General features: G+C 54.5%; 4 protein-coding genes across 4 annotated transcripts in view; 2 read left to right on the plus strand and 2 right to left on the minus strand.

Moving 5' to 3' along the window:
• PTSG_10161 (uncharacterized protein) overlaps positions 1-3,277 on the plus strand; it is a gene marked incomplete at both ends in the record, with an annotated part of 5,841 nt that extends 2,564 nt beyond the window's left edge. The window contains 10 exons of the mRNA XM_004988441.1: positions 85-217; positions 315-592; positions 946-1,054; positions 1,314-1,408; positions 1,577-1,661; positions 1,890-1,976; positions 2,208-2,289; positions 2,451-2,511; positions 2,764-2,892; positions 3,172-3,277. Coding sequence (XP_004988498.1) covers positions 85-217; positions 315-592; positions 946-1,054; positions 1,314-1,408; positions 1,577-1,661; positions 1,890-1,976; positions 2,208-2,289; positions 2,451-2,511; positions 2,764-2,892; positions 3,172-3,277 — 1,165 coding nt within the window. The remainder of the gene's footprint in view (positions 1-84; positions 218-314; positions 593-945; positions 1,055-1,313; positions 1,409-1,576; positions 1,662-1,889; positions 1,977-2,207; positions 2,290-2,450; positions 2,512-2,763; positions 2,893-3,171) is intronic.
• A 551-nt stretch (positions 3,278-3,828) lies between these two features.
• On the minus strand, positions 3,829-6,484 carry PTSG_10162 (STE/STE20/SLK protein kinase; the record flags this gene model as incomplete). The annotated part of the gene is made up of 7 exons (XM_004988442.1): positions 3,829-3,911; positions 4,489-4,609; positions 4,929-5,159; positions 5,348-5,471; positions 5,690-5,800; positions 5,943-6,052; positions 6,377-6,484. The coding sequence occupies 7 exons, from the start codon at positions 6,482-6,484 to the stop codon at positions 3,829-3,831; spliced, it is 888 nt and encodes a 295-aa protein (XP_004988499.1).
• A 583-nt stretch (positions 6,485-7,067) lies between these two features.
• On the plus strand, positions 7,068-11,048 carry PTSG_10163 (TKL protein kinase; the record flags this gene model as incomplete). Its single annotated transcript, XM_004988443.1, has 2 exons — positions 7,068-10,399; positions 10,598-11,048. The coding sequence occupies exons 1-2, from the start codon at positions 7,083-7,085 to the stop codon at positions 11,046-11,048; spliced, it is 3,768 nt and encodes a 1,255-aa protein (XP_004988500.1). The 5' UTR covers positions 7,068-7,082.
• Positions 11,049-11,324: 276 nt separating this feature from the next.
• PTSG_10164 (uncharacterized protein) overlaps positions 11,325-13,138 on the minus strand; it is a gene marked incomplete at its 3' end in the record, with an annotated part of 4,204 nt that continues 2,390 nt past the window's right edge. Inside the window, exons 6-10 of the mRNA XM_004988444.1 lie at positions 12,550-12,648; positions 12,270-12,350; positions 11,919-12,008; positions 11,598-11,701; positions 11,325-11,427 (exon numbers count right to left, since the gene is read on the minus strand). Coding sequence (XP_004988501.1) covers positions 11,325-11,427; positions 11,598-11,701; positions 11,919-12,008; positions 12,270-12,350; positions 12,550-12,648 — 477 coding nt within the window. The remainder of the gene's footprint in view (positions 11,428-11,597; positions 11,702-11,918; positions 12,009-12,269; positions 12,351-12,549; positions 12,649-13,138) is intronic.

A 13,138-nucleotide genomic window follows, 5' to 3' on the forward strand; every position in this document is an offset into this window, starting at 1 on the left:
GATATACAACTCGTAGCGAACACAGCGTATTCGAGATTTCTCTCAGGAATGTATCACTATCAACAGTTTTACTCACATTCGTAGCGGTGTCTACGCATACTTCTCACACACTTTCACACACACACACACACACACACACACACACACACACACGCACGCACGCACACACGCACACACGCACACACGCACGCACGCACACACTTTCTTACGCTCACACGTTCTATCTCTATCCCACTCACTACACACACACACACGCACACACACAATCTCTCTCAATTACACCACACACTCATTCCCCCCTCCCCATGCACCAGATCCGGCGTGTGGTGTATCTGTGCCTGGCAGTGCTGGCGACGGGGTGCTCGCTGGCTGTGGTGTGGTCCGAGGTGACGTTTTTCCAATCCGAGCCAACCATCAGCATCTACGCCATCCTCATCTCGGCTATTGGGCACAACGGGCAGTACTTTGACCTGGAGTTGATTGCGTTCCTCACCCTCTTCTACCTCAGCTTCTGCACATATCGCGTAATCTTCCGCATGCGCATCTTCAACTTTTACAACCTCGTGCCAAAGCAGCAGACGGACGCTGCAAGGTCAGTCAGAGCTCTGTGTGTGTGCGTGTGCGTGTGCTTGTTTGAGAGAGATTGTGTGTTTTTGTTTCGTTTGTGTGTGTGTGTTTGTTTGCGTTTGTGTGTGAGTGTGTGTGTGTGTTTATGTTTGCGTTTGTTGCGTGGTATTGAATTTGTGCCTCCCTCCATCTTGAGTCTGTTCCTGTACCAGCGTTGCCACTGCCGTTCCTCACACCCAACCATCACACCCAACCATCACTACAACCACAACTACTACAACCACAACCACCACAACCACCACTCCTCCCCCGCAACATCACGCAACCACCACTCCCGCAACATCACGCAACCCCGGTATCACACCACCGCCGTGTCAGCCTGATCTTTGCTGCGATTCTGCTGTCGCGCCTGACAATTCCGCTCTGCCTCAACTTCCTGAGCATGGCGCACCTCGACAGCCACGTCACCGCCGGCAACATTGCACAGGTCCGCGCTGGTGGTGGTCGTGGTGGTCGTCATGGTGATGGGGGTGGTGATGGTGGTGGTGATGGTGGTGATGATGCAGGACTGAAGTGCTGCTCGAACGTCATGCGCTTGGTTTGTGTCCACCCTCACACGCACAATAAAACACACACACACCTTCACACACACACACACACACACACACACACACACACACACACACACACACACACACACACACACACACACACACACACACGCACATGCGCGCGCAACTACACAGCCGACAGCGTTTACGCAGGTGATGGGGCATGTTGACTTTTTTGGCTTCATCAAGGACTTCAACACGTACTATCCAATCACCATTCTCCTCGTCAGGTGTGTTGATCGTGATGAGGATGAACATGTTGTTGATTTTGATGATGGTGATGGTGATGTTGTTGTTTGAGGGCGCTCACTTGCGTACAGGTGTGGGCATCGGCTCTGCGGCACGCACAGGCACGCATGCTCACGACCACCACCATCATCACCACGACATGATTGCAGCCTGGCCACCATCCTGCGGCTCGGCAGTCGCATCCTTGGGTTCTGCGGCGTGCCCTCGCTCGTGGTTGATGACGAAACAGCACAGGTGCACTGCACTTGACTCGCTCGTGTGCATGTGTGTTTTTCGACGTGCATTGTGTCGCTTGTGCGGTTCCTCGGCTTCGATTGGAGCCACATGATCCTTTCTTGCTTGCACGAATGTCGCCAACACCATCACCACCACTCACCACAATCACCAACCCATCATCGCGTACCGTCATCATCATCATCATCATCATCATCATCATCATCACCATCACCCTTCCCCCTTCAGGACGCGGTGTCTGAGGGAAAGATGTTGATACGGCGGGAGCGGCGGGCGCGCCAGCGCGGCGAAGCCCTTGGACACCAGTCGTTTGGGGTAAGCACGCGCCGGCGTGTGTGCGTGTGTGCGTGCGTGCGTGCGTGTGTGTGCTTGTGTGTGTGTGCGTGTGTGTGCGTGTGTGTGCGTGCGTGTGTGTGCGTGTGTGATGCGGCTGTTGAGTAAGCATAGATGTTGTTTGTGATTGCAAAGTGGCTGCTGTTCATGCGAATGGGAATCGTGTATTGCATCTCACACGTCCTGACCCCCCTCCCCTTTTCACTGCATCAGGTACAAATACCGCGGGCGGTGAGCAGTCGCTTGGACGACGCTGATGCCGGCGATGACGACGATGATGACGGTGGCGGCGCAGGTAATGCTGTCAGCAGGATGGAAAACACCACACATGACACTCACTCACTCACTCACACACACACACACACACAACACCAGACACACACACACACACGCAACACCAGACACTTACTCCAGCTTATCACCATCCATTCATCTTGACACGTGTGTGCTGTGCAGAAGCGCTGACGAGTGTGACGACTTCGCGACCGATGCGATCAATGCGGCGGTCTCGCAGCGCGTGAGTTCACATGTGTGTGTTTGTGTGTCAGTTTCGAGGTATCAGGTGCTTGGCCGTGTGCTTTGTACGCACACACACACACACACACACACACACACACACACACACACACACACACACACACACACACACACACACACACACACACACACACACACACACACACACGCGCACACACACACACACACACACGCACACACACACACACACACACACACACACACACACACATCACCACCATCCACGCTGCAGTGCTGGGCGGGGCGCGCCGTCGGGCGGGCGGCTGTCGCTGGTGAATGGGGTGCGGCGGTGGTTTGGGTTTGACGGCGGCAGCGACGCTGCGGACACAGACGACCTCGAAGACCTCCTCGCCGAGGACAGGTGTGGTGCCGACGCGTTGCAGTGACGTGATGGTGAACGTGTGGGGGTGGGGTGTTGATGATGGGTATGGTGGGTGTTTTTGGTTGCGGTGTGGTGTGTCATGGGTGTGATGATGCTGTGTGATGCGTGCGCCGAATGGTGGTGACGATTGCTGCGTGATGTGTGAGTTTGTCGTGTTTGCGCACTTGTGTACTTGCCTGCATCTTCTGTGTTCACCGCCCTCCATACAATAACCCCATCACATCCCATAACCCATCACACCGCTTCTCAACTGCGCAGGCTGGATGCCGACAGCGGTGCGCGTGTGTCGTCGTCACGAACGCGTGCGAGTCGAAATGGAACGAAGAAGAAAAAGGCACCACGCAACGTGTTTGCAAACCTGTGATTGCTGTTGCGATGCATGTCGCTGTCGTGATTGAGTGTTGCTGTAGCTGTTGTGATTGAGTGGTGTTGTTGCTGTTGTGATTGAGTGGTGTTGTGTGCATCCAATCATTGTGTTTGTTTGCTGATGATGGCTGTTAGCGTTTGCTGGCTTGCTGCTTGTGTCGATACGACGAGCAGAAAAACAAGGCAGAACCACCTTGCTCACATCAATGGCACTGGCGGGTGGCATTAAACGAAGACCTTTCTGTGGCCATGTGCTTGCATGACGGGATAATTTACTGCACAAACACACGCGCGCACCGATAAGTCAAAAAACACAATCGTGTGCTTGGTGGAGGCGAAGAAGAGGGGAAGAAGAGGGCAAGAAGCAGAAGACCAGTTTGCTTCTCTGTCGAGGAAGGAGAACAAGAGGAAGAAGAATGAGAGGAAGCAGAATTGCATTTGCACCACGCGACGGTAACCAGTGGCGCAGAAGCACTCAACACATGCCAATGGAACGAACAGGAAACATCATCATCATCATCATCATCATCGTCATCATCATCATCATCATCATCTGAGGCTTCGCAATAATCTGCACAGCGCAGAAGGGTGGGATTTGTCCATGCAAAACGGCTGACTCAGCAGTTGTGCAGCTGGTGCAAGGGCGGGGTGTGTCAGGGTGGTGTTTATGCGGGTGTGAGGCTGGGGTTGAGTTGACAGGAAGGGGCAATAAGGTGCGTGATTGCACACGACCGAATATGATGCACATTCAGAGGGAACACGAAGACACTAATAAGCACGAAAGAAAGAGACAGAAGAAAGCGTGCAAGAAAGAAAGAAAGAACGAATGAAAGAATGGATGAATGAAAGAAAGGAACGAATGAACCGAAAGTGTGTTCCGCCACACGTGTCCCGCCACCACCAGCACGGCAGCTGGCAGCGGACAAACAAGTGGACATGTATGGGAATGGTGCTCCGGTCTCGCAAACGATAAATAGTGACACGACCATGGGGTTATAAAGAGGGCCGGGCACTGAGTGAAGTTTGCTTGGGGACAGATTGGGGGGGGGGGGATGGAAGAAGGAAAGGAGGAAGCGAAGCGAATAGGGCAAGGGGGAATGGGGGAAAGTAAGGTGGCACTATGTCACACACACACATACACACACACACACACACACACACACAGACACACACAGACACACAGACACACAGACACACAGACACACACACCTGTTGGTCGTGTGGCTGGGTCCTTGACGAGGCATGCTGCGACAAATTCGACAAACTGGCGGGAAAACCGGGCCGGGTCGTCGAGCTTTGGCGGCGCCCCCGACGCAAGCTTGAACAGCACCTGATCATCGTGGTGGTGGTGGTGGTGGGATGAAGGGGGATGGGGTTTGGTTGGTGAGGGGACTGTACGGGTGCATCTCAGACAAAGGGTTGCAGATGTTCAAGCACACAGGCTGACAGAGCGCGTGACACAAAGACAAGACAGACAGGCAAACATTCACACACACACCCGCACATGCATGCGCGCACACATACACACATACACATACATACACACACAAAGACAAGACAGACAGGCAAACATTCACACACACACACACACACACACACACACACACACACACACACACACACACGCACATGCATGCACAACACAGCACCTTGACGGGGTGGAGGTCGTGGTAGGGCGGGTGGCCCTGGGCAAGCTCCATCATGGTAATGCCAAACGACCACACGTCGCACAGGCTGTCGTATTTTGCCTTGCGGTCGTGCTCGCAGACAATCACTTCGGGTGCCATCCAGTGCGGGCTGCCAACAAACGTGTTGCGCTTGGCGCCATCCTGCTTGTTGAAGGCGGACACGCCAAAGTCTGCAAGCTTCACCATCCCGTCCTGCGTTCAATTTCAACATGGTGCAGTGGGTGCAATGAGCAGTTGATGTGAGAAGAGAGGGATGATGAGGTCGTAAGGCAAGCACAGACAGCGTGGACGCATGCGGTTGGCACAGCGAACTCAGGCTCCTTACACCGACAGACGGACGCATGCGCAAGCACCATGCACACAGACGCAACGATACGCACACAAGTGACGAGGGTGTTGCTGGCGTTGATATCGCGATGGATGACGCCGCAGCCGTGCAAGAAGCGAATGCCCTTGACCATCTGGTGCGCGATGCACTCGATGGCATCCTCAGGCAGGCCCGTCCTGTGGTTGACAGCGACAGCATTGAAGAACATAGGATGGCAAGACGTAAGCGGTTGAAAGGCAAGGCAGTGGAATGTAATGAGTGGTAATGAAGCACCTGAAGTGTGTCGACACATTGGACAAGAAAGAAAGAAGAAGAGGGAAGAGGGATCAGCGTGCACACGCCCACGCTCAATCATCAAGCGAACACAACAGGAAACCAGCTGTCTCACACGTACGGTTGCTTCTCGACGTATCCGGCAAGGGATCCGGCATCGCACACTTCCAGCAAGATCCACAGCTCGTTGTTGTTGTAGTACGCATCTATAAAGTTTGTAATGTTCCGATGTCTGCGCGTGCCAGGCGAACAAGTACAATGTGAGTGTCAGCTTGGCAGTGCATCAACAAAGAACGGTCAATCGTGGAGGCACACGATGTCATCATGCTGCTCGTGCGTGAGTGGGCCTAGGTCGCTGGGCGTTGGCCACTCACTTGCAGGATGTTAGGATTTCAATCTCCGTGGCGAAGTTCTGTAGCTCTTCCTGGGCTTGAATAGGGGCGACCTTGGCGGCTGCAAGCTCGCCCGTGGCGCGGTTTCGTACCTACATCCGCGGGAAGGGGGAGAAAGGGGAGAAGGAAAATGACATGAGCAGCATGTGTGTGTGTATGTGTGTGCATGTGTGCGTGTGTGTGTGTGTGTGTGTGTGTGTGTGTGTGTGTGTGTGTGTGTGTGTGTGTGTGTGTGTGTGTGTGTGTGTGTGTGTGTGTGTGTGTGTGTGCGTGTGTTGACATTGACAAGCTCGCTTCGACGTTGCCATAACAATGAGCACGAACGCAAGAGCGAAACAAAGTTGGCGCCAACACACGAATGCACACACACACACACACACATACACGGACGCACACACACACACACACGATCAAACCTTGTGCACTTTTCCATATGATCCTGAGCCTAGGGTCTCCTGCAGCATCCATGTGTTGATGGGGCTCTCCTTCTTGACGTGGCGAAGCTTTCCACCCCCAGCACCCATCCTGGTGTTGGCGTGAACACCTTGACAGGCAGAAGAAAGAACGGTGTGCGTGTATCCGTCGTGAGTGAGCTGTTGTGGAATATTATGCGAAGGTATTGCAGATTATCAGCACTGAGGCGACGCTCCGTCTCACTGATCTCAACTCATCCAGCCAGCACCAAGCACACCTGCTCACTCAAGCCCTCAAGCCTGCTCCCTTCTGCCTTCCTCAGCCACGCCGCCATGCAATGGCCAATGACTGCGGCTGTGGCCATGCTGCTGGTGTTGGTGGTTGCCACCACGGTGGCCAGCACACAAGCACGCTCATCCACTGCAAACGGTTTCGCTCAAAACGATCAGGTGTGCTGTGTGTGGTCGCGCATTTTGTTTTTCTTGTTTTTGTTGTTATCCTGCTGTCCTGCTGCAGTGTACATTGTTCGTTTCGTGTTGTAGTGTAGTAGTGTGTATTGATTCATGCAGAATGCATGACCTCGGTCCCGTCTTGCCCCTCTCCTCTCCTGCATCCCAACGCGCACGCTGTGGCATCTGCTCACATGCTTGCTTGCAAGCAATGTCGTTCTGATAGTTGTGCTCGGATGTGCACGGGACACTGGACAGCATGGTCCGTGTGCTTGAAGTGAACGACGTGCCGTTCTTCCCAAAGCACGGTGCCAACAACAAGGGGAACAGCAGTCGCAATGACACAACACCTACAACTGGAAACACAATGACGCGCGAAGACACCATGCTCTCTTCGCTTGTCGACCTGTCCCCGATCCACCGCATGATGGCTGCGTTTGGGTGTGGCGATCGAAATGGGGACGGTCGTGGGGAACAGGAACTGCTTGAGAATGGAGAGCACAGGACACCTCCCGCTCCATCAGTTGCAAGGTCCACCAGCACGTACATGGAAGAGAGGGTGAACGCCATCCGCCGCAACGAGACCATGCTGCCCTTGCAACAACAGTCACGTTTGCAACACAAGCGTGTGCGACGGAATGATGACCCTGAAGTGCAGGCAGGGCAATGCACGCTGGCAAGCGTGATGACCGGTACGTGTCCTGGCGCAAATCATCGTGGAGGACTCGCTATTACCTTGAGTGAGAATGACGACGTGGACGACAACACGGATGCTAGCGGGCTACGTGCCATCTCCAGCAACGTGGTCGCATTGGCCGTGAATGGGCACGTGCAGGAAGCGCCGCTGCAGTGGATTGTGAAAAATGGCAATTGGACGGTGTGCCATGCTGTTGTCTTGGATGGTGTGCAATACCCCATATTTCAGTTGAGCGAGCTCAACCTTATGGCCCGCATCGACACGATATGGATACTTGACAGCGTGCTGCTGCGGGAAGTGAACACGAGCGGGTTTGCTCTCGCACATCAGCTCACTGCCTTTCGCGCAATCAACAATTCCCTCACATCCGTTCCAGACGTTTCTGGCATGACCTCGCTGTCAACTCTCAGCCTGAACAACAACCGCATCTGTCGCATCGCAAAGGACGTTTTCAAGGGCTTACCAGTCCTGCAGCTGCTGCTCCTTGGCGAGAACCGCATTTCCAAGATTGAGTCGCAGGCGTTCGATAACCTCACTCAGCTGCAGCTACTGACCATGTTTACCAACGACATCAGCGCCATCCCTTCCGGCCTGTTCCATCAACTCACGAGCCTTACCACGTTGCAGCTGCAGCAGAATCCAATCACGACAGTTGACGCCGACGTATTCGCTGCGCTGACAATGCTGGATCACCTCAACCTGGTGGACACGCTCCTCACTAGCTTGCCACCCACACTGTTCCGAAACACCACCCGTCTCGCTGTTCTTGGGCTGGCGCGAAACTTCATCACGTCCCTTGACGAGACCGTCTTCTCCGGCCTGACTTCGCTGCAGCATTTGCAGATCTTCGAAAACCGACTGACATCCCTGCCACCGGGCGTGTTCAAGGACTTGACGGCGCTGACACGGCTCTTTTTGAGTGTAAACAAATTAACATCATTGCCTGAAGGGCTACTTGACACTTGCATTCGCCTTGGTCAGTTCTTTTGTCACACCAACTCCCTAGCCACGCTCCCAGCCAACCTGTTTGCCAACAACCCAGCACTTCGGCATCTTAACTTGGCCAACAACGAACTTCGCTCCCTGGAAACGGCACAGCTGTCCTCTCTGCAGTTCCTCGACCTGAAGAACAATCAACTCACCAAGCTGCGTCTGTTTCGAGAATTGCCTCGTCTTCATCGACTCGACTTGAGCGACAACCCCATGCAGGAGCTGCCAGATGTCACGCTCACGCCTGCCCTGGAAACCCTCCGGTTGAAGAACCATGAAAGCAAGCACATGGAGTTGGCGCCGCTTCTTCGTTTGTCCAACCTCACCATTCTTGAGCTCAACGCCTCCCCGCTAGCGAATTCCAGGGCGGTCTTGACGGACACCAACATCACGAGCATTACGCGGTTGTCAACCCTAAGTCTGGAGAACGTGGACGTCAGCGCCGCGGTCCCATCATTCGAGCAACTTCCACCGCTCAGCCTACGCACGCTTCACGTGGGCTGGCCGGGCGCCATGAACCGCACGCTTCCAATCACTGAGGTGTGCAAGCTGCTGGCAAGCAGTGTTCATGAGCTCCGCATTGCCAACACAGACTACAGAACCATTGAGCTGTGTCCCGACAAGACATTCGACTCACTCCTTCTCAACGACAACCAGCACCTGCGATCTGTCACCGTCCACAATCCGCTTCGAGAGCTGAACGTGTCCGGCTGCACCCAGCTCACATCCATTGATGCCCCTCCAATCGATATTCTCGACATCAGCAACACCAACTTTCCGCCAACTGGTGCGCTGTGCACGCGGTGGGGTACACGCATCCTCTTCACTCGCAATTTGGTCGGAGACATCGATCTTCGACAGGCTGCCACGACTGCACGCAACTGCCTTGAGCTGGCAGACGTGTTGGACCTCTCGGGTAACTTGTGGCTGAGGCAGGTGACAGAGGTCAATCGCGTGACAGAGCGGAACATTGTCTTATCAGATGAGCAGTTTGGGACGGCCGATTTCGTTGCAATTCCAAACCGCCCCACTCCTCCCATCCTTCAGCTGACTGATGCGCCCATTGAATGTGCCCTTAAGCTGTCAAACCAGGACTTGCGGCCTCGAGCTAATACGGTTCTGTTGACTCCCCAGATTGTGTTCTCCTTCCACTGCACGTGTGCCCGCGGTTTCAAGATGACGTCGGGTGGGCGTTGTGTGGTGGACGAGCCCAACGTTGCCGGCATCGCCGCTGGCTCCGTGATTGGCGGCCTTGGCATTGGCCTGCTCATGGCGTGGCTGTCACGCCGCTACCGTGGCCTGACCAAGCGCATTGGTCTGCAGGAGCAGCTGCTGGTGGAGCGAGACGAAGAAGTGATGGCGCTGAAGAAGGCGTGGGAGGTTGAGTACGATGAGCTGAGGATGATCAAGCGGGTGGCTGCGGGTGCGTTTGGCGTTGTGTTCAAGGCAGAGTGGGACACAGTCACAGTGGCAGTGAAGGTGTTGCAGCAAGCCGTCATGGCATTTGACGAGAGCACGGTGTTGGAGTTTGAGAAGGAGGTGGAGTTCCTGCAGCGAACACGGCACCCACACGTGGTGCGGTTCTTTGGTGCGGGCACAGACCCCAACGGCAGCCCGTTCCTGGTGCTGGAGTTTGTGGCGAGGGGGTCACTCAAGGACCTGTTGAGGAAGGACATGGAACAGGTGTTGAAGAACGCGAGGAACGAGAGCGCTGATAGCGGTACAGATGCAAGCGTGATTGCAGAGGATTTTGGTGAGGAGTTGACGTTGGTGAGCACAGGAAGCGACAAACGAGATGAGACGATGACTGCATGGAATTTAAAGCTGCGACTGCTGCGTGATGTTGCCAGGGGCATGGCCTTTATCCACAGCCTCGACCAGATGCACCGGTGCGTGGGATTGGTGTGCGTGCGTGCGTGTGCGTCTGTGTCTGTGTGTGTCTGAGTGTGTGTGTGTGTGTGTGTCTGTGTCTGTGTGTGCGTGCTCGTGTGTGTGTGTGTGTGTGCTGCATGCAAGCAAGTGTTTGTTGCTCACGGTCTAGTACCCCACTCTCACCCCACAACCACTGTCACACTCAACAACAACAGAGACCTGAAGAGCGGCAACGTGCTGGTATCTGCTAACTTGCGCGCCAAGATCACGGATTTCGGATCCATTCGCCAGTGCTTCACACGAGACAGGAACCAGCACCAGCAGCGCACTCGTCTGTCGTCCAGCCATAATGATGATCCCCAGTACAGCCAGCAAGCTGGGCTGCAGACGATGACGAGCATGACGCTGACGGCTGGCGTGGGCACGCCGCTGTACATGGCACCAGAGGCACTGACGGGCGACAAGTACAGCTTTGAGGCTGACATCTTCAGCTTTGGTGTGCTGATGTGGGAGGTGGCGACGCAGCGTGTGCCGGACCTGATTGCACAGGAGAAGGGGAGCGGGTATCGGGGACCAATTCTCGCCACCATCAGCAACTTGATGGCAGATGGGAAGCGGCTCAAGTTTGACGACAGCGAACAGGATGGTGAGTTATGTGTGATGTGAGAGAGTGTGTGTGCAGGTGTGTGTGTGTGCTTGTGTGTGTTTTTGCTGTTTGCTTGGGTTGTTTACTTGCGCGTCCTCTCTCCTCCTCATCTCGACACACACACACACACACACACACACACACACATGCACTTGTACATACACACACACACACACGCACACGCACACACACACGCGCACACACACACACGCACACACACACACGCACACACACACACACACGCACACACACACACGCACACACACACACGCACACACACACGCATATATGCTTGCTTACACTGTCGTTGCAAATGTCCGTGCGGGCGCCACTGTCCACCAGGAATTGGATGAGGGGAAGATTGTTCTGCTGAGTCGCAATATGCAGCGGTGTGTTCCCCTGCAGCAACGGCCATCGCGTATGCGTGTATGCGTGAATGTGTGTGTATGTGCGGGAGTGCGAGAGAGTGTGTATGTGCATGCCGGAGCACGCGCACACCAGAAATAACAACCCATGAACATGCCGCATCCACTCTCAAATCACCACCACCAAAGATAAGAGAGTGTGACTGCACCTCTGCATCCAGGGCGTTGATGTCAGCACCGTGGTCAACGAGCGCTTTCACGACAGCAAGTGATCCGTGCTTGCAGGCAACGTGAATTGGCGCACTCCCCTGGCCATCATGCAAGATGAGTGAGTGAGTGAGTGAGTGAGTGAGTAAGAGAGAGTGTGTGTGAGTGTGTGTGTGTGTGTGAGCGATTGAGTGAGCGTCAAGGTGTATGTGTGTGTGTGTGTCAGTCACGAACACCAAGCCACTCAAGGACATTCTGTTTCACATACGCCAATAACAACAAGCGTGCGCACACAACACCCCTGTCATTCAAGGTCACCTGGTCATTCTTTGTGTCGGGCCCGGTGTTGTTGTCTAAAAGGGCGAGCGCAGCATCCAAGTCGTTCTCAACACACGATCGGTGCAGCAGCTGATGCACACACACACATGTGACAGGTGTACAATACACACACGCATGCATGCAACGAGATAGAAGAGTGTGGGTGTGAGTCAAAGTAATATCTTGTAAATCAGCACATGAATAATGACGACAACAACAACAACAACAACAACAACGACAACAACAACACACGACAACAACAACAACAACAACAACAACACCACCACCAACAACACCACCAACAACACCACCATCACCCCACGACCACCACTAGTAACAGCATCACCGCACCCTGCTCGCTGCGGCTGCTCGGACCATCTTGATGATCTGCTCGTCTCCGCCGGCCACCGCCTCTTCAACCGCCGTCCGGCCCTGTTGATGGAGTGCGGGTGGTGGCGTGGTGATGGAGTGCGGATGGTGGCGTGGTGACTTGGCAGGCGACGGGGCGTTCAAGTAGACAGACAGATAGACAGACACGCACACACACACACACACACACACACACACACACACACACACACACACACACACACACACACACACACACACACACACACACACAGACACTCACAGAGTTGTCTGGGATGGTTGGGTCTGCGCCAAACGCGAGGAGAACGAGGACGGGGAGAACGCGCTTGTAGTGCACTGCAACCATCAGCGGGGTTTGGCCCTGAGGGAAGGAGTCATAGTTATGATGGTGGTGGTGGTGGTGGTGAGACTGTCGTTGTGCTGGTGGTGTGAAGGGGTCGTGGGGGACAAACAAGTTCAGCAATACAAACAAAGGAGGGCATGGGGAGAAAAGAAAATGACCAAAACGCTGCTGTCTCCCTTCCATGACATACACACCCCGTGAACCCAGCATCGTGACACTGCGCCACCACCATCATCACATGCTCCCCTCACATCATCGGCCCTGTGGTTGACGTTTGCTCCCCTCTGCAGCAGAAAACCGCGCCATTGCCTCGTGGTTGTTCGCGACAGCATAATATATCGCCGTCCACCCTTTGCTGTTGGCGTGCCGGGGCAAATGTGGATGGGGAGTGCCGTACATGTGTGCGTGTGTGTGCGTATATGTGTGCGTTGTCCGTGTGTGTGTGTAAATGAAGGAAGAAGAAAACACAAAGTGTGTGTGTGTGTGTGTGTGTGTGTGTGGTGTGTGT

This window comes from Salpingoeca rosetta (genome assembly GCF_000188695.1).
Source record: "Salpingoeca rosetta unplaced genomic scaffold supercont1.35, whole genome shotgun sequence".
NCBI classification, from domain to species: domain Eukaryota; class Choanoflagellata; order Craspedida; family Salpingoecidae; genus Salpingoeca; species Salpingoeca rosetta.